Consider the following 19,546-nt stretch of genomic DNA (forward strand, 5'->3'; position numbering starts at 1 on the left):
ACAAACAGTCGGCTGTACCAGCTGTTGGGGCACATCGGGAAACAGTCTCTTGAGGGCAAGCTCCAGCAAAGAGGCTGAGGATTTTCTTGGACAAGGCGAGCAGAGAGAGACGTGGAGGCACCATGTTTGGGCGAGGTGGGGATGGGCCAGCCTTCTTTCCTCTTGGTGCTCAGGCAAGGCTTCCCGGAGCCGGGCGCCTTCAGGAGCGGAGTATTTGGAGGGAGCTCGTGGCAGACAGCTGTCCTTGCAGGCGGAGGGTGTGTGCAGGAAAAGAGTTGGAGATGGGTGAACAAAGCACTCGGAGAGTGAATTCCCCAAAAAAGAGCAGTTGAAAGAGTGAGAGAATTAGGTGAATATTTTTCTCTGGTTATAAAAGTCACATGTGCCATCATGGAACACCTGGTTACATTGAAGAAGGAATGAGAAAGACACCCGTAGTCCCACTGTCAAAGGAAAACCCCTGAAATCATTCTGCTGTGGTTTTGTTTTTCAATACTTAAAATATTTTTGTGCAGTGGCACCTGGGTGGCTCAGTCGATCAAGCATCTGACTTCGGCTCAGGTCACGATCTCATGGTTTGTGAGTTCGAGACCCATGCCAGGCTCTGTGCTGACAGCTCAGAGCCTGGAGCCTGCTTCGGATTCTATGTCTCCCTCTCTCTCTCTGCCCCTCCCCTACTCATGCTCTGTCTCAAAAATAAACATTTTAAAAAATTAATTAATTAAATAAAATATTTTGGTACAGGGGTGCCTGGGTGGCCCAGTCAGTTAAGCTTCCAACTTCGGCTCAGGTCATGATCTCGCCGTTCATGAGTTCGAGCCCCACATCAGGCTCTGTGCTGACAGCTCGGAGCCTGGAGCCTGCTTCTGATTCTGTGTCCCCCTGTCTCTCTCTGCCCCTCCCCTGCTCGCACTCTGGCTCTCTCTGTCTCTCAAAAATAAATAAACATTAAAAAAAGTTAAAATAGTTTTGTACACAAATTATATAGTAGCAGTTAGTTTATAACCTGCCTACCAGTTTATAACCTTCTTTCATTTAATATATGATACAAGTATTTTCTCAAACTACTAAATTCTGGTTTTTTTAAGTTCATTTATTTGAGAGAGAGAGAGAGATCATGTGCTCGCAAGCGGGGGAGGAACAGAGAGGGAAAGAGAGAATCCCAAGCAGGCTCCCCACTGGCAGCTCGGAACCATGATGGCCTGAGCTGAAATCTAGTGTCAGATGCTTAACCTACTGAGCTAGCCAGGTGCCCCAAACTACTAAATTCTTCTAATGGGAGCACATTATTTCATCTTTGGGACATGGCATGATGTGTGCTATCCTACCACTGGACATTTAGGTTGTTTCCAATTTCTGACTATTAGAAATCATGCCAGATCGGTAACTTTGTGCACGTGTTTCCAGAGTTCACCCCTCTCCCCACTCTGGATTCAAATGCTTGTTAATGATGTTTTCTTTGGCTAGGTTCCCAACTTGGTATTTCTTGAGCCAAAGAGTAGAAAAACAAGGTTTTGGGTGTTCTTTGACAGGCCTAAGGTTTTGGTTTGATTCACAGGAAAATGAGAAGCCATTATAGAATGTGAGAGGTTCACATGGTCAAAGTGGCTGTAGGGAAATCCACATTTCTCAACAAACAGGAAAAAAAGGGGTACATGGTAATATACCTTTCATCCAAATCCTCCCTTCTTCCTTTTCCCTGTTCTATCTTCTCTGTATCTTTCCATTCTGTATAGACACTTGTTCTTTTTCCGGCATGTATTCACTTCACTCATTCGTTTATTTATTCATTCATTCAGTGATAACCAAGCCTATGTTGGCAACTGTCCTCAGGGAACTGTCCTCGGGGAACATACCAACACACTTCAGTGGAACGGTGGTAAGAAAAGGGAACACCCCAACACACTTCAGTGGAACGGTGGTAAGAAAATAGAACACCCCCGGGGACACCCAATGCTACCTTGAAATCCCTACCCACCCCTGGTTTGGCTGATACATGAAGAATGGCAGCAGGGAACTAGGGGAAATGGGCAAAATCCAGATAAAGAAATAGCCCTGTGCTTATCAGAAGAGAAGTTGGAGAATTTAGAAAAAAACTTGAACTTTGGAGTAGAAAGCGGGCAGAAAAGACAAGTTTTCAGCCAGATCCCCAATTCATCTGTAGTGAGGTAAGAAATGGAGAAATCTCCAGCAGCCTCTTCAAGGACAATCGGGGACTGAGAGTCATTCTTCTTAACAATACTTTTTTGAGATCTAATCCATATACCATAAAATTCACTCATTGAAAGTATACAACTCAATGGTTTTTAGTATATTCAGTGCTGTGTAACAATCACCACCAATTTTAGAACATTTTCATTGCCCCATGAAAGGAACCCTGTCCCCATTAGCTATCACTCCTCCTTCCACACCCCTACCCCAAATTCTAGGCAACCACAAGTCTACTTTCTATTTCCATGGATCTCCCTGTTCCAGACATTTCATATAAATTGCATCACACAGTGTACGAGGTTCTGTGACAGACTTCTTTCACTCAGCATAATGTTTTCACGTTTGTTTGTATTGTTGCATGAATCAACACTTCATTTCTTTTGTGGCTGAATAATGTTCCCTTCTATGAATAGACCACATTTTGTCTATCCATGCATCAGGTGATAGACATCTGGGTTGTTTAGTCTATTTGGTTGTCTTGAATAATGCTGCTGTGAATGAACATTCATGGACCCGTTTCTATGTGGACCTATGTTTTCATTCCTCTTATGTATATTCCTAGGAGCAAAACTGCCGTGTCATATGATAACTGTATATTTGACATTTAGAGAAACTGCCAAGCTGCTTTTCAAAGTGACTGCACCGTTTTAGTTTCCACCAGAAATATATGAGCATTTCAGTATATCCACATCCTTCCTAATTTGTTATGGTCTGATGTTTTTCTGTTAGACATCCTGGATACAATGATGTGGTGTCTTGTGATTTTGATTTGCATTTCCCTAATAACTAATGATGTTAGACATCCTTCCATGTGCTTATTGGCCATCTGTATATCTTCTTTGGTGAACTACCTACTCAAATCTTTTCCCGTTTTTAGACTGGGGTATTTGTCTTTTTATTGTTGAGTTGTGAGGGTTCTTTATATATTATAGATGTAAATCCCTTATCAAGTATGTGATTTACAATGTTTTCTCGCATTTTGTGGGTGATCTTTATTTTCTTGATGATGCCATTTGAAGTACAAAAGTTTTAAGATTTTGATGAAGTCTACTTTATGTAATTTTTCTTCTGTTTCTTCTGCTTTTGATGTCATATCCAAGAAATCATTACTTAACCCATGGTCCCAAGGATATGTTACTGTTTGCTTTTATGAATTTGATGGCTTTAGCACTTACATTTAGGTCTATGATCCATTTTGAGTTAATTTTCGCAGACAGTGTGATGTGTATGGATATCCGGTTGTGCCAGCATCAAAGTCACTTTTTAGGGTTGATAAATCTGGCAGGCAGGAAATAAAAATGTGTCTCCTTTTCTTCCATCATTCCGTAGAAGATGTTTCCTTCAGCCAGCAAGAAGGAGCTGTAGGGCAGCTCTCCGGTGACCCCAGCGAGGCCTGGGTTCAGAAACAGGGAAGCCAAGATGGAAGGGCTCAGTCAGTGGTGGTTCCCATGGCTCCTCTGTGTTGGAGGCTTAATATCCTCCCTCCGTCTTCATCACTGGGTCTTGGCAATCTTCCAGGTAAGTCTAGCATATGTGTGTTCAATTCACAGTCATATGCTCTGGTGGGATTTTCCAGTATTTTCTTTCTTTAAGTACATCCACTGTGTTCCAGGAGGGCGGAGGGTGACTGGTCTTCCTAGAGGTCCTAGCCCATCCCAGGAGGAAAAAGAGATGGTGGGCGGCTTTGAAGCTAGTGAGAAGCATGAGTTCCCTCATTTTGTCTTCAGTCCGCCATTGGGTTGAGCAAAGAGACTTAGCCTAGTTCAAAGTTTGTTAAATTACCGTTGGAATGAACATGGGAGGAACAGTGATGGCTACATCACTCATGGGTCTTCTCAGGCAAGGGCAGGAACTGAGCTTTCTTATTACAGCAACAACTGTATAACAACAGCTGACATGTACTGACAACTCATGCTGTGCCAAGCACTGAGCCTGAGCACTGCGTGTGCTGGGTCTCATATAACCCTCATAATGCCCCGGAGGTAGATCCTGGTACCATTCCCATTTTATGGATGAGAAAACTGAGTCTCAGAACAGTTAAGTGACTTGCCTAAGATCACACAGATGGTTCCAGAGACTCCGAAGTCCGACTTCTTGACCACTACTTTTATTGCCTGAATCTTACTCACTTCTCCACCTTCGGGGCTTAGTACAGTGCCTGGGACGAAGAAGATACAAGTAATAGGACAATGATGAGCACAGGGGCTCCAGGCTCACTGCCTGGGTTTTGATCCTCTCTGTTTCACCATCCATAAAATAGAGATAGTACTTGTACCTCATTCGAAGGGTTGTTGTGACACGTACACGAAGAGTGCCAGACACATAGTAGCTGCTCAATAAACTGTAGCCGTTGTATTAATGAGCCTTAAAACAGTCGAGAGGTTGAATCTTGGCTCCTGATAAGTCTCGGGACCTTTGATAAGTTATTTAACTTCTCTGTGCCTCTGTTTCCTCATCTGTGACATGAGGAGAAGAACAGAACATATGTACCTCATAAGGGTACCATGAGGATGAAATAAATCCCGGTTCTTAAAGTCCTCAGAAGAAGTGCCTGCCACTTAGTCACCACAATCTGAATTAGCTGAGCTGATGCAGGCCATTCAGGCAGAGGATGCTACTCATAAACCCTTGAATGAAGGATGTTCCTCCTCTCTCTGGGCAAGACCTTCTCCTGCTGTGGTGAGAACAGAAGGGGTCAGCCTCCCAGGCACCCAGAGTCATCCAATCCACCCGGCTGGCCAATGGCATCAGAAATGACATGAGCAGATCACTGGCACACCCCCAATAGCTGCCACACACTGACAGCCTAATTGGTCATGGGCAGGACACGGTTATGATGCTTAGAGAAAGGGTCTCCGAGTTACTTGGTTTGGGTTCGAATAGCAACCGTCTCCTAGGATCTATGCGACAACGAAAGGGATACTACGCATCAAGGGCACAGGACAGCACCTGGCACAGAATGGCAGTGGTCCGCATGGCAGGCATTTTCGTCGGTTTGGTTCATCACCATATCCTTGTCGGAAATAGCACTGTTTTCTACAGCTGCTGGAACATATCACCACAGACCTGGTGTGTAAAACAACGCAGACTTATTCCTACAGTTCTGGAGGTCAGAAGTCCAAAATGAGTCTTACAGGAATAAAATCAACATGCAGAAGGACGGCTCCCCTCTGGAAGCTGCAGGGGAGAGTCTGTTTCCTTGCCTCTTTCAGCTTCCTCATCCCCTGGCGCGGGGACTCACACTTTTGTCCTCCTGGTTTAGCATCCCACTGCTTTCCTCCTTCTGTAGTCAAAGTCTCCCTGTACCTCCCTCTTATAAGGACCCATAAGATGACACTGCACCAGATAACTCAGGATACCCTTGCTATCTAAAATCCTTAACTTCATGACATCTGCAAAGTCCCTTTGCCATCTAGGTGACATTCACAGGTTCCAGGCATTAGGACCTGGATATCTTTGGGGACCATTATCCAGCCCACCCCAAGCGCCTGGCTCATAATACACTCGGTAAATCCCGGCCACGTGAACATCAGACGCTCAGTGGTGCCATCGGCATCACCTCGGCTGGGTCCTTTCAGGAATGACCACAGCAGCACATCTGGCCTCCTTGCCTTCAGGTCGTACTCACATCTCACCTTCGGTGTGGCTTTCCTGGCCCCAAGTTAACTGCCAGTTAACTCCTCCATCACACACACTCGTCATCCCTTTATCACGTGGTTTAATGTAGTTTTCCCCGAAGCACGTTTGGCCTTCTAGCATACTGTAAAATATATGTGTTTACTAGGGTTATTGGTATTTGTCCATCCTCCTCACTGGAATGTAAGCTCAAGGATTACTTCAGGGCAAGGACTTTTTGGGGTTTTTGTTTGTTTATATTTTTGTAATGTTTACTTATTTTTGAGAGAGAGAAAGACAGAGCACAAGTGGGGTAGGGGCAGAGAGAGAGGGAGACACAGAATCTGAAGCAGGCTCCGGGCTCTGAGCTGTCAGCAAAGAGACCAATGCGGGGCTTGAGCTCACGAACTGCGAGATCACGACCTGAGCTGAAGTCGGATGTTTAACCAACTGAGCCACCCAGGCGGCCCTTGTTTTTCTTGTTAAGTTTATTTATTTATTTAGAGAGAGTGTGTGTGTGAGCATGAGCATGAGCTGGGGAGGGGCAGAGAGCGAGGGAGAGACAGAGAGAATCCCAAGCAGAGCCCAATGTGGGGATCGAATTCACGAACCTTGAGATCATGACCAGAGCCAAAATCGAGAGTCAGATGCTTAGCCAACTGAGCCAGCCAGGCGCCCCATGGACTTTTCTGTTGTAGCCTCACACATCTCCTAGGGGTCTAGAACGGTACTGGGCACACGCAGGTGTTCAGTACCTGAGTGTTGAGTGAACATACGACCTGGATGGCCTGACCGAGTTTCTCTCAGCTGTGAGTCTGCTTCTTTATCTTTTAGGGTTGATCATGGCTTTCATAACAATGAAGGCATTGCCTGTGGTGAGGCCAACCGATTCCAGTCAACCTAGGTATTATCCTGTTCACGGTCCCCACCCCATTGCATTAACACACTGGCAATTTTGATCTCTAAAACACACATAACCTCAATTCTTATCTCTGCCAACACTTGCGAAAGTCTGGGAGGACAGTGAATGGTTTGGCTTTGGATTTTACTGGAAGATAAACTTTTGAGAATTCAGATGGTGTAGAGATGGAAGGGTAAGTTGACCCTGGCTGAAGTCACCAAGGTTTGTTGTATTGAGTTATACTGTTTCTACCAGCTGGCCTGGAGGTAATGAGTTTGCGACTTCTGAGGTTGGCTGGCCTCAAGAGGTTGGCTGTAGAAAGGTCTTGAGCACTGATTGGGGGGCGGGGGGCATGGTGGAGGGGCTTCGGGGTGCCCATGAGCTTCCTGAAACGGCACGTGAACGTCTGTGTGTCTGTATGTTCTTAAGGAGAGTAGAGTCGATTGCTTCTATCAGCTTCTTAGGAGGGAAAGTGGAGAACTCCTGCACTGCCCCAGCTGGGAGGGCTCTGCGATCCTGGGACTCACAACACACAGCTCAAGTGAACAGGCTGTACACAGATCAGGGGTGAGAGGCATGACCCCTTCCCCCCACTCCTAACCCGTAACAGGTCCCCAAGGTACTATGTTAAAGGTGTTGAACCAGGCACTGGTTCAGATCTCAAGTTGACCAGTCTCATTTTTTGTAAGACTCTGGGTGTTTCTTGAGGCCTCAGTAGTTCTCCTTGGTAGACTTGGGACCGCTCTACTTTCTCTGATTTTGTGTGAATATGAAGGTTCTTCAAGGGTACAAAATGCTGTCGAATCGCGTAGTATTAACGATAAAGAAAATATGTGCCTTTTTTTGTTATGTGGCAACAGACTGGCTTGCTCCCTACTCTGTTTATCTGTCCATCCATCCATCCATCCATCCAATAAGTATTCACTTCCTCACAACCTTCACAAAAGCTACTGTGTATGTAACAAAAGCTTTATATAAAACACTAAGCCTCACTTTAGAAAATCATGAATAAACTGAGGTTCAGAGAGCTCAGGTTACTTGCTCAAAGTCTAGAAAGTGATGGAGCAGAGCCTGATTGGAAACCTTATTGATGCAATGGCAATGTTCACCATGATCACCTAGCAAAATACTCCTGAAGGCGAGAGGGGAGGGGAGATACCCCCCGGAAGGAAGAGGGGAGGACAGAGCACCTTGAAATCTATGATTTACCTTAACATGCTTACATGTGTTACAGTGTACTTTGTATTATGCCCCTGCTTTTTTTAATATCAAAGAATTTCCCAGCAATCTTTGCGTACAAGTGATGCTCTGGGAAGGGTGTTTACCCCAGGGTAGTTCTGCTACATTCCGCACCACAAACACCACTTTGCACGTCGGATGCTTGCTGTTTATTTTTGAGATTTACCTCCTGCGTGGGACTGGGGGAGGACAAGAGCTGAACCTGATTCCTTCTTGCTGCCTCCCGAGACCTTGTCCGGTATCCAGCGTGAAATAAGTACACAGATCATGAATCTGGCAAATACTTATTGAATGCCCGGCATGCACCAAGCCAGGTGCTATGGGAGATAGAGACAGATAGGACGTGCTCCCTGCTCTCGAGACAATTACAACTGAGCTGGAGAGGCCAAGCTTCCAGAATCCGCTCGAAAAGGATCTTTCCGAGACTCTTGGCACAACATTTTTAAAAGCTTGGGACTATAATAGAGCAAGAGAAGACATGGTAGGTAATTAGACACCAAACAAAAAGTGTCATTAAATAGGACAAATTTCATGAAAAGTGACAACCTGTTCCTCTGGAAAGGCAGCATTGTGTCAAGTTAGCACAACTTGCAGTCACAAAGTACAAATTATCAGTGATGAAACATGCCTGTTTCCCAAGAGGGAAAGGTTGAGAGCCAAGTCGCCTGCTCTAGATGCTATCTGTTTCGCCACAAGGGTCTGAGCCTCTGATTGCTTGGCCTGTGAGGCCCACGTTCAGAACTCGGGTAGCACACGTAAACCCACATCCCTTTTGACAGACGTGGGTAGGTTCTGGGTTTATTAGAGTGAATTCTATTCACCAGATGTTCACTGAACTGACTGTGTCAGTAGCGGCCATGCAGTGAGAGGCAGGGGTGCCTGATGAGGGCTCACACAGGGAGTCAGAACCCTGGCTCTTCCGTGAATCAGCTGGGGGATGTGGGACAGGGTTTCTACCTCTCTGAGCCTTGGTTTTTTATTTTTATTTTATTTTTATTTTTATTATTATTTTTTTAACGTTTATTTATTTTTGAGACAGAGAGAGACAGAGCATGAATGGGGGAGGGTCAGAGAGAGGGAGACAGAATCTGAAACAGGCTCCGGGCTCTGAGCTGTCAGCACAGGGGCCCAATGCGGGGCTCGAACTCACAGACCGCGAGATCGTGACCTGAGCCGAAGTCGGCGCTCAACCGACTGAGCCACCCAGGCGCCCCGAGCCTTGGTTTTTTAAACCGCAGCATGGGATCCTAATACTTACCTTGTAGGTTGTTGTAAAGGTTCATTGGGGTGACAGACAAAAAGCTCCCTGCACAGGGAACTGTACTAAGACCTCCACAAATGGGCACAAATAGAAGGGGCAATTGTGGCAAAATTAAGGAAGTGATCTCTGATTTCCAGAAACCTTAGGTCTAGTGAAAAGACTAGCATGCTAACAGATAAAGGTCATTACTGTGATGGGTGTGACTGTTTTAAGTGAACATTTACTGAGCACTTACTATGTGCCAGATACTGTGTTAAACAACTGTAGCTGGATAATCCCATTTCTTCTGCACAAAACTCTATGAGGCAGGAACCACAGTTGTTCCCGGTGGGGAACGTGAGGCGTAGGCAGGTTAAGTAACATGCCCAGGGTCACGGGGCTGGAAAGTGGTAAGAAGCAGGGTTTGAACCCAGAGGTCTGGCTCCAGAATGAGATTTCAAGGCACAACAATGAGAGAGAAGGGAAGCCCAGAGAGGCTTCACAGAGGTGATGCTAAAACGGCGAGCAGTTTTTCGGGCACCAGAGTCATGTGAGAAGGCGCCCAGGCAGGAGGGAGAAGCAGAGGCAAAGAGCTGGCAGGACGAACAGCTTGTTCTGTCCAGGAATCCAGGTGGGTGCGTGCAGGGGGGGTCGGGATGAGGGTGGTGGGGATCCAGAAGATGAAGGTGGGGAAGCAGGGGCAGACAGTGTGACACCTCAGATGCCAGGCATGGGGACTTGGCCTTTTACCTGGAGGAGATACGGGGCCGATGAAGGATGAGGAAGACAGGGTCGCTGGCAGGTAGGGAATGCGCCTATGTGCTAGGCTCAGAGAGACATGACTCTGGCTGGTCTGTTTGAATAGTCAGGCTGTATCACATTTTCCAACTGAATTACTAACTTTCTAGCTATTATATGTGTGCGAGTTTCCCCTCTCCTCTCCTGGCCACTCAGTTCCTTAAATGTTGACCCTGACTGCTTTCCTTCTCCCGCAAGTGCCCGGCAAATGTAGGTACTAAAAGAATCTGTTAAATGAATGAGTGATCAAGAGCATGAATGGGGGTCCTGGGAGGCTCATCTGGTTGAGCGTCTGACTCTTGGTTTCAGTTCAGATCATGATCTCATGGTTTGTAAGTTCGAGCCCCACACCGGGCTCTGCGCTGGCAGCATGGAGCCTGCTTGGGATGCTCTCTCTTTCTGTCTCTCTGAGCCTCCCCTGCTGTCTCTCTCCCAAGATAAATAAATAAACTTTAAAAAATTATTTTATTAAAAAAGCATGAATGAATAAATGAGTCTCTGAAGAACTGAATTGTGAGCTGGATTTAAGGAAATGCATGTAGCCAAGGTGGATCACAGACCTAAATGTGAAAGGGAAACAGAAAAGTTTCCAGAAGGGGCACCTAGGTGGCTCAGCTGGTTGAGTCAGTCAGCTGGTCTGACTTCAGCTCAGGTCCTGATCTCGTGGTTCATGAGTTTAAGCCCCGTGTTGGGTTCTGTGCTGACAGCTCAAACCTGGAGCCTGCTTCGGATTCTGTGTTTCCCTCTCTCTCTGCACCTCCCCCACTCATGTGCTGTCTTTCTCTCAAAAAATAAACATTAAAAAATTAAAAACAAAACAAAACAAGAAAAGCTTCCAGAAGAAAGCACAGGAAAGTATCACGGTGGTCGCAAAGAGTGTCCAACAGACCATGAAAGAAAAGCACTAGCCATAAAAGGAGGTAATAATAAACTCCACTTCATTTAAATTAAGAAGATCTGTTCATCATAGATGACAGAGAGTGAAAGGCAGATAAGGATAAGAAATGTGCATTTCCATATATATATGATAAAGAACTCCTAAAAATCACTTTGAGAAGTGAATTTTTAAAAATGAGGCACCACTTGAATAAGCACTTAGTGTGTTTACACACATGCATAATAAATAAATACACACATACATATATGCATATATTAACATGCATACGTAACCTACACATACCACCACACACCCACCGGAATGGGTGTAATTACACGACCAACACCACCAATTACAGAAGGATGTAGAACAGCTGGAACGCTCACGCACGCCTGGTGCGAGTATCATCTGGTGCGACCACTTTGGAAAACCGTCTGCCAGTATTTACTGAAGCTGAACATGAGCTGGCTCTATGACTCAGCAATTCAACTCCTGCGCATGTCCACACGAGAGGCAAGTGTCCACAGCCCACCCCGAGACCTGTTTAGGAACGTCCATAACAGCTCTATGGTAATAGCCCCAAACTGGAAACAATGCAAACAGCCATCAACGGGAAAATGGAGAAGTATATTGTGGCATATTCACATGGTGGTATAGTCACAGTTATAAACAAAACAAAACAAAATAAAACAAAAACCCACCTTGCTATAGGCAACAAAACGAAAGAATTTCAAAGATGTTGTACTGGGTGAAAAAAGCCAGACACTAAGGTTCAAGAACCAGAAAAGCCAATCAATAGGGATAGACAGGAGACCGTGCTTTCCCTGGGGAGACGCGTCTGGGTCACCGGAGTTCTTTCTCTTCATCCGGGTGGCGATTGCACAGGAGTACTCATACGCAACGCTTCACTGAGCCGTACCCTCGAGATCAGTGCACTTTATGTTATACCTCAATAAAGAGGTGTTGAAAGATAATATATTAAAGTGTTAGAAAAGTGCTGAAGAAGAGGTCTGCCATATTTTGAAAAACGTAAGAGTGAATTTAAATGTTAAAACAATACAACTAAAGACATGAAGCATGAAATACAAGGACTGGAAATGGGGGGAGGGGGTCGGTTCAAGAGCCGGAGCAGGAAAAGGAAGTGTCCGAGGGGGTCAGAAGACAGACCAGGGCCACGTCGAGGTGAGCACTGACGTCAGGGAGAGACCATCAACCCAGACCCGTGTGGACACGGTGGCTGGGGCCCTGACTGCAGAGGGGAAGAGCCTAGATTCTGATGTGCAAGTCGGCTCAAAGCTGATCATCCCTGAGGTGGGCAAGGATGCCACTGAAAAGCAGGTGGCGACAGCGACTAGAGACATGAGGCTCAGCATGTACTGAGCGCCTACCACGTGCCACGCCCCGTGGTCAGTGGTCAGTGCCTCACTGCAGTCTTCTCATGTTTACTCCTCACGACCACTCTGTGAAGTGACTCTGGTTATCCCCAGTTGACAGACTGAAGTCACTTCCTTGGGGTCTCCAAGGGCAAGAGAAAGAGACTCCAGGCAGGCAGGCAGGAAATCCAGTGAATTTAAGGAACTGAGACGACTTCAGACATTTGAACAGGTCTGAGGAGCAAATTACTCCTGAGATACAAAGTGTGCAGGATAAACCAGCTCGGGGTACATCCAGCAGTGTAGTGACCAGAATCCGAGGAGAAGAACAGAGACGGAGTACTTTTTGTATGCTTTCGGGTAGATCAACAACATACAGTGACCAAAGTAAATTTAAAGGGCACAGTGTGCCAACAGGGTGTGCCTGGAAGGGGGACGGTAAAGGTTCTTGCATGGAACTTGGTTGGAAAGTAGCTATTGGGCTGGCCTGTGCCCAGAGCTGTTATACTGTGATGTCCCAAGATTTGTAACTTTCCTTTCATGTCCTTTGAGTCACTCTTAATAATTCACCTTCCTCCACCTTGGCAATGTCAGGTTAGGCAGCAAGGGTTGAAAAGATCCAGCTTTCCTCTCCTCCTCCCCCACCTTCCTTCCGTTTCTTTCTTTCAAGAAGTATATACTTATTACATATATTATTTTCCACGCATTGTTTTAGAGGCTGAGGATACAGTGATAAATAAAACAGGAAGTTCCTACCAGGCCTCATGAAGCTTGTATTATAGTCAGAGGAGATACACAATATGCAAATAAACATACACAGTTTTATGCAGCAAGGAAAAATGAAGTTAGCTAGGTAGAGGCCTTTCTGAGGAGTTGACATTTAAGCTCTGATCTAAGTAGAATGAAAGAGCAAGTTATGAGAATGTGAGGAGACTTCCAGGCTCAGAAAGCAGCCAGTGCAAAGGCCCGGAGGTGGGCGTATGGGAAGCTTAGTCAGGCAAGAGCGAGAAGGCCGGTTTGAGGGGCACGTGGGTGGCTCAGTTGGTTAAGCGGCTGACTCTTGATCTCAGCTCATGTCATGATCTTGAAGTTTGTGGGATCCAGCCCCTCGTTGGCTCTGTGCTGACAGCATGGAGCCTGCTTGGGATTCTCTCTCTCCCTCTCTCTCTCTTCTCCTCCCCTGCTCACTCACTCTCACGCTCTCTCAAAATAAAATCAGGGAAAAAAAAAAGGCTGGTTTGGTTAGTGCACACTGAGGAAGAGGAAAGTCATAGGAAATGAGGTCACAGAGGAAGGAAGAGCTCACATAGGGCTTTTGTAAGCCACGGGGAAGCCATTGGAAAGTTTTGCACTCGGAAGCAACTTGATCTGATTAGCTTATGGGGAGAAAGGACTCATAAGGAGGCAAGAGAAAAGTAAGGGGAGCACTGGGAGGCCGCCGCAGGAGTCCAGGGGGAGTTGATCAGTGGCTCTCCCAGAGCAGTACTGGCAGGGGTTGTGAGGCTAAGGCTGCATTCAGGACAAAGTCTGCACAAAGAGCTGCAGGCTTTGCTGGGGAATTGGATGAAGGGTGTGAGAGACAGAGGTCAAGGATGTCCCTAAGTTTCTGCCCTCTGTCCTTAAACGAAGGATGCTGCCACTGATTTTGGGAATGAGCAGGTTGAAGCGGTAAAACCAAGAGTTAAATTCATAGTTGTGGATGCCTACTAGATACTCACTTGGAGATGTTAGCAGGCTGTTGCTTGGTGTTCGGTGGGGCAATCTTCGAAAACATCCCAAGTAATCCCTTATGGACAGAAAAATCTCAGTTCTCCCTAGTTACTAACATTTATTCCTTCAGCAAATATTTACTGAGCCCCTACTGTGTATCAGGCACTGCACTGGGTGCTGAGGAGTATAGCATAGGTTTGGTCAGAAACACTCAACTGTCTTCATTACAACGTAATTAGTTCACTGGTTTCTGAGACACCTCTCTGAATATTGTATAAATATGTGGAATTGACTCTCTAGAGTTATAAATACTGAGATGTTCTCTGACTCAGCAATTTGGAAGAGCTTAGATTTTCCGAAAGAAAGGAGCTATAAATAGATTTGGACAAATGACAGACTTACCCATAAAATATGTGAAGACCGCCTTCAAATGAATCAGAAGGGACTGTCTCAACCAAATTCATGTTTACGAAGAGTCAACTTGGTGTAATGGAAAAGCTTACAGGGCTGGAAGGCAGGAGCTCGAGGCCTGCGTTCTTCTCTGACTAGGTCGCATGTATGACCTTGGCTGAGTCCTTGGCTCATCTTGCTTTGGTGTCCTCTCCAATAAATTGAATCTGAGAGCCAGTGTTTTCTCAAGAGCCTAACTATTGTTGTTTTCTTTGCATTATTTTTTTTTTTTACTGGACTCTCCCTCCTCTTTCCAACACTTACTAAAAACCAAAACCTCAAACTCCAAGGTGATTCTTCTCTTCTTCAAGGGCTCGTTGTTCAAAGCAAAATAAAGCTAGAGTTCCCCTCCTCCCGCCCGGCTTTTTGCAAATGGAAAGAAAATGTTTTTTTCTGATTGTAGAAATGATACATGTGCTTTGTGAAAATCACGAAGACAGTAAAAAGTCTCTGCAGTGATCCACTGAGGCAACCATGTCTGTTTTCGTCATCATTGTATCTGCAATGTATCACATGGCAGTTACTTAATAGATATTTGTTGAATGAATGACTTCTGCTGATATCTTGTGAACACCCTTTTTAGTCTCCCGACAGGAGGAGAGGGAAGAGAAAATTCTTTCTCTGGGGGTTGTTTAGCCACTAAAGCAGGAGGGGCCACTTAGTCCCAGAGACTGACATGGCTGGGACCGTACCGGATCTCAAATGACTCGTTTCACAACAGCTGAGGTCGGAAATCTATGGAATGCAGGGAAACAGTCACACCAAAGACACCATTCTGATGGCCGTAAACAGTATCACGGGCGGCACAGTTTGAGCAATAACAAGAAAGGCTACACAACAGTCCAAGGTCTAACCGGGAGTGGCTCCTGCAGGCTGTGCCCCACAAGCCTTCCTCCCACGTGTGGGTGCTCTTGCTTTCCTACACAAGGCAGGGGTTTCTCGTGGCACCTGAGCTGAACTCAACACTTGATTGAAAACCTAGCATTCTTTTGATTGTTAACTCCCCTCTTGGTAAACCAAGATGGTTTTCCGATTACTTCAGGAAATGAATGAAAGCCAGAAGGTGTGTGTAGACACACGCTTTATCTTTTTCTCCCAAATGGAAGTGGTGGCTGATGTTGAAAAACTGGGACATTTGACATGTGAATTTCAGATCTCTTGAAAAACCCCTGCATTTGGCACCACGGGGTCCTTATCCCATGGGGCAGTCAGCTAGGGCTGAGGGGCAGCCTCTTGCTCTAGACAGGGTGTTCAGCTCCCTGCCATCCTGCTGTGTTCCATCCTGCCTACTGTGCTCATTGACCCAACTTGCTACCTCTAACTAATTATGCAAAAGCGCTCGAGGGGCATCTATGAAGTACCAGGCACTGTGCAAGTCCCTTGGAACACGAGTGAATTCAACACAGCTCCGACCTTGGAGGAGCTCGCAAACCAACAAAGAAACCGGTTAATTACAGTGTGGTAAGGGGAGAAAGCGCAGCCCAGAAAGCAGGAACATGGCACAGCACGGGGACTCTGCCCTGTGAGGCTGTTTGGAGGTTCCTTGAAGGTCATGTTTGTGCTTGGTTTTGAAAGATGAGTTATTCGGGTGGGTGGGATGGTGGTAAATATTGCCAACAGCGGGGGTGCTTTTGAAAGCATCTATGAGGTCTTTTGCTGATCTGACCGTCTCAAGCCAGCAACTTTTCCCTGGTTGATGCGGGTCTGTCTACAACCCTCTGCCCAGGTGTTTTACCCCTCCACCCCTTCCTTCCTTCCTTCTGTCAAAATGCCAGAGAATGTTCACCTCTACCAGGAAGAGCCTACCTGACTAATCCCCACTCACTTCCAGTTATTTCAACTAACGCAACACCCCCATTCTGGGGAAACTGGTTACCTGAGGGTGATTCTGTTATTTGAACTCTTTGTTTTGGAACCTCCTGATAGTTGGGAGAGTAAACCAGCATTCCAAGCAATAAGTATTTATCAAATATCTACATTGTAGAGAACTCTCTCTGTCACATACATCATTTTTGATCCCAACAGCAACCCAGTTGAGAATGAAGACAAAGACAAACTAAAAACAGAAAAGATAAAATTCAGAAAACATTTATTAAGTGTTCGTTATTCACAATTTTGTTACTCCCTCCATGCATCCCTCCTAGTAGTGCTCAGTGAATGACACTGAGTACTGCTAGGGCCAAGCACTGTGCTTAGCACCTGGAAATCGAGCCACTGAAACATATAAGCTGGCAGGTGACATGGATAAAGAAACCCATTTATAATAAGTTACCTGCCAGAGCAGTTTCAAAGCACAACAACAACTGGGGGAAAGGAGTGTCGACCGCTCCCAGGGATATGGGGCAGGTATCATGGAGAAGTCTGAGCTGCTTATCTTGTTTTTTTATTTTTATTGTGACATTTTACAACATACACAGAAATACGGAGACTAGTACAACGAAACTCCACGTACCCACAACCTGCTTTAACAATTAGTAACTCATAGACACTCGATTCATCTGTACCCTCACCCGCTTCCCTCCATCCCTTCATTTGGGTTTGAAGCCAGCCCTAGACATTTTTATTTCACCCATAAATACTAAGCTGAGTTTGAAGAAGGAACTGGAAAAGTCTAGACCTTCCACTAATAACTTCCTTTTCCCCAATTACTCTTCTGCCAGCGACTCCAAAGCCTTCGCTAGTTCAGGGTAAAGACCCATGGCTGCATTGGACCCTCTGAGCTGGTTGAAAGAAAAGACTGAACGGATCCAGTGAAAACCCCATCCTGCCTTATCTGAAATGCTGTTCATTCTTCAGGTGCTTGGTCCTAATTAATAATCCTTCAGAAAAATTGCTTAATTCTTTAGAAGCTTATTGAGGGTTGTACAAATGACCTAATGTTTGTACAATTAGGTTGTACAAACAACATAGTGTTTGTACAAAACGGTGGCTACGTTCCACATTCCCATGTGCCCTTAACCTCGGGGGGGGGGGGGCCTCAGACCATATGGGCTTGCCCTGGGGACGGAGCTGACTCAAAGTTGCTTCCTGTCACATCCTTGATCTTCACGGGGTTGGGAACCTAGTCCTATGTGGACATCTGATCTCTATGCCCTCCACCCCTTCACCGTCTCCTGTCTGTCTGATGGGTACCAACATCCACGCAGTTACTCAACCCAGAACGTTGTCCAGGACTCCCTCTCCCTCACAGTTCTGCCTGTTCCTTTAAAAGCATCCATTAATATCCACTTACATACACCAAGATCCTTCGATTTAGGTCCCCAGACCCTTCCTTCAAGTACTGCAATTATTTAAGCATCTTTCTGCCTTTAGCACCACCCTCCTCATTCTCCACGCAGCAGCTGGGTCATCTTTGTAAAACACCCTGTTTCAAACGCTTTCATAGTTCCTAACCCCTACAGAATCAAGACCATGCTCCTTACCGTAGACAGGGAGGCCCTGCAAAATATAAGGTTTCTTGCGTGCTTCTCCAGCTTCGTCTGCTTCATCTCCTTCCCTAGCCTGCAACCAAATGCTCTTTTTGAGGGTCTGCTTTCTCGGGTCTGCGCTCTTACCTAGGAAGCGCCCTTTCTTTCGGGAATAACAAAAGCTACACCTACTGCGCCCTTTTTTCCACGCGAGAGCTCACAAGAGTCCACGACACCACTGAGAAGCCATCACCTGCCTTTTGCAGATGGAGAAAGTGAGGATGGACGCCTTACCCATGGCCACACAGCTACTGAGTGGAAAGCCGAGGCTCGGATTCAGACTCGCGGCGCTAGAGGCCCGGGGCTTAACCACAGAGTGCCAGCCTGCCCGCACACCCTCCACCGCAGCAACTACAGCTCCCGGCGAACGACAGCCCCTGGCTGCGCGGGGACCGCTACCAGCTGGGCCAGCGGCGGAACGAGGCTTCTGATTGGCTGCCTCCGGCGACTACTGGCGAGAGGGAGGGACCGAGGGCGCGGGGGCGTCGCGGAGAAATGACGCAACGCCGCGGCTCCTTAAAGGCGCCAGCCCCTAGCGCCGCGGATGGCGCAGGCGCGTTCCGGGGGCTCCCGCTTCTTCTCCGAGCGCTGAGAGCCGGGCCGGACGGGCGCGCGCGCGCGCGGACTGTGCAGACAGGGCGCGCGCCGGACGCGGGCAGCTCGAGGGGTCCCGCGGGGCGGCTGGGGCAGCTGGACCGGACGGCTGACGAGCGGGCGCCGCGATGGCAGAGGGCAGCGCCGTGTCCGATCCTCAGCATGCGGCGCGTCTGCTGCGAGCGCTCAGCTCTTTCCGCGAGGAGTCTCGCTTCTGCGACGCGCACCTGGTCCTCGACGGGGAGGAGATCCCGGTGCAGAAGAACATCCTGGCGGCGGCCAGCCCGTACATCAGGTGAGGACCGGGCCGCGGCGGGCCGGGCGGGGCCGCGCTGCCCGGAGCCCGGGGGCGAGCCGGGCCGGGCGTGTCCCCGGAGCCCCTGGTCGCCACCACCCGCCAGCCGCCCAGGTCCCCCCCACCCCCAGGCCGGCCACCGCCCGGCGCGCTGTCCCTGCCGGCGGACACCCTGCCGGGCCCCCCGGGACGGTCCCTTAGCTTCGGCCGCCCTCGAGCCGGGGCAGTGCTCCCTGGCGACCCCCGCGGAGCCGGGCCGCTGCCCTCCCGCCCTCCCTGCTCCGTTGCCCCGCGCTCGCCCGGGCCTCCGGGCCGCCGACGCCCCCGGACGCCGTCCTGGCCCGGCCCGGGACCCGCACCCGCACCCGCGAGCAGGGCGGGGCCTCGCCGGGGCCCGGCCGGCGGAGCCCGGCTGAAGTTTGCCCGCCGCTCGCCTCCGGATCGCGCAGTGGGCCGGGCCGGCGCGGCGAAGCGAGCCGGGCGCGTCTCTCCCGAGGAGAAGCCAAACAAACACTTCCTCGCCGGCTGTGGGCGGAGGGGAAGCCCCGCGGGATCGTGTCCCTAGGATCAGCGATCGACCCCCCAAGGCCGAAGTTCTTGTCAGACGTGCCTTCTTACACTCCCAGTGGGCGCTGCATGTAAAAGGAGGGCTGTGCGTTATGGACACACGTTAAAATAAGCTGCAGCTAATTTTAGAGCTCTTCCTGTAATTCTCAGGATGCGGTCACAACGGAGGATCGTGAGATCTTGAGAGACTCAGAGGACATTCTAAAACT

At 47.9% G+C, this 19,546-nt stretch overlaps 1 protein-coding gene and 1 long non-coding RNA gene across 4 annotated transcripts in view; one reads left to right on the forward strand and one right to left on the reverse strand.

Annotated features, from left to right (window-relative positions):
• Window positions 1–3,077: 3,077 nt before the first annotated feature.
• Window positions 3,078–18,374, reverse strand: LOC128778193 (uncharacterized). 2 transcript variants are annotated; one of them, XR_008423593.1, is made up of 3 exons: window positions 17,837–18,374; window positions 5,161–5,277; window positions 3,078–4,885 (listed from the first exon to the last, which is right to left on the reverse strand). It is a non-coding gene; the product is annotated as an uncharacterized LOC128778193 (long non-coding RNA). The 2 variants fall into 2 exon arrangements; XR_008423592.1 differs by having other exon boundaries at window positions 3,078–4,369; window positions 4,487–5,277.
• Window positions 18,375–18,483: 109 nt separating this feature from the next.
• Window positions 18,484–19,546, forward strand: part of GAN (gigaxonin) — a 63,951-nt gene continuing 62,888 nt past the window's right edge. The window contains exon 1 of one of the 2 annotated variants that reach the window (XM_053906695.1): window positions 18,484–18,770. In XM_053906695.1, coding sequence (XP_053762670.1) covers window positions 18,604–18,770 — 167 coding nt within the window. In that variant the 5' untranslated portion in view covers window positions 18,484–18,603. The remainder of the gene's footprint in view (window positions 18,771–19,546) is intronic. The other variant, XM_053906696.1, reaches the window with a different exon arrangement.

This window comes from Panthera pardus, unplaced genomic scaffold, assembly GCF_024362965.1.
Source record: "Panthera pardus isolate Hobbes unplaced genomic scaffold, ASM2436296v1 HiC_scaffold_19, whole genome shotgun sequence".
Classification (NCBI taxonomy): domain Eukaryota; kingdom Metazoa; phylum Chordata; class Mammalia; order Carnivora; family Felidae; genus Panthera; species Panthera pardus.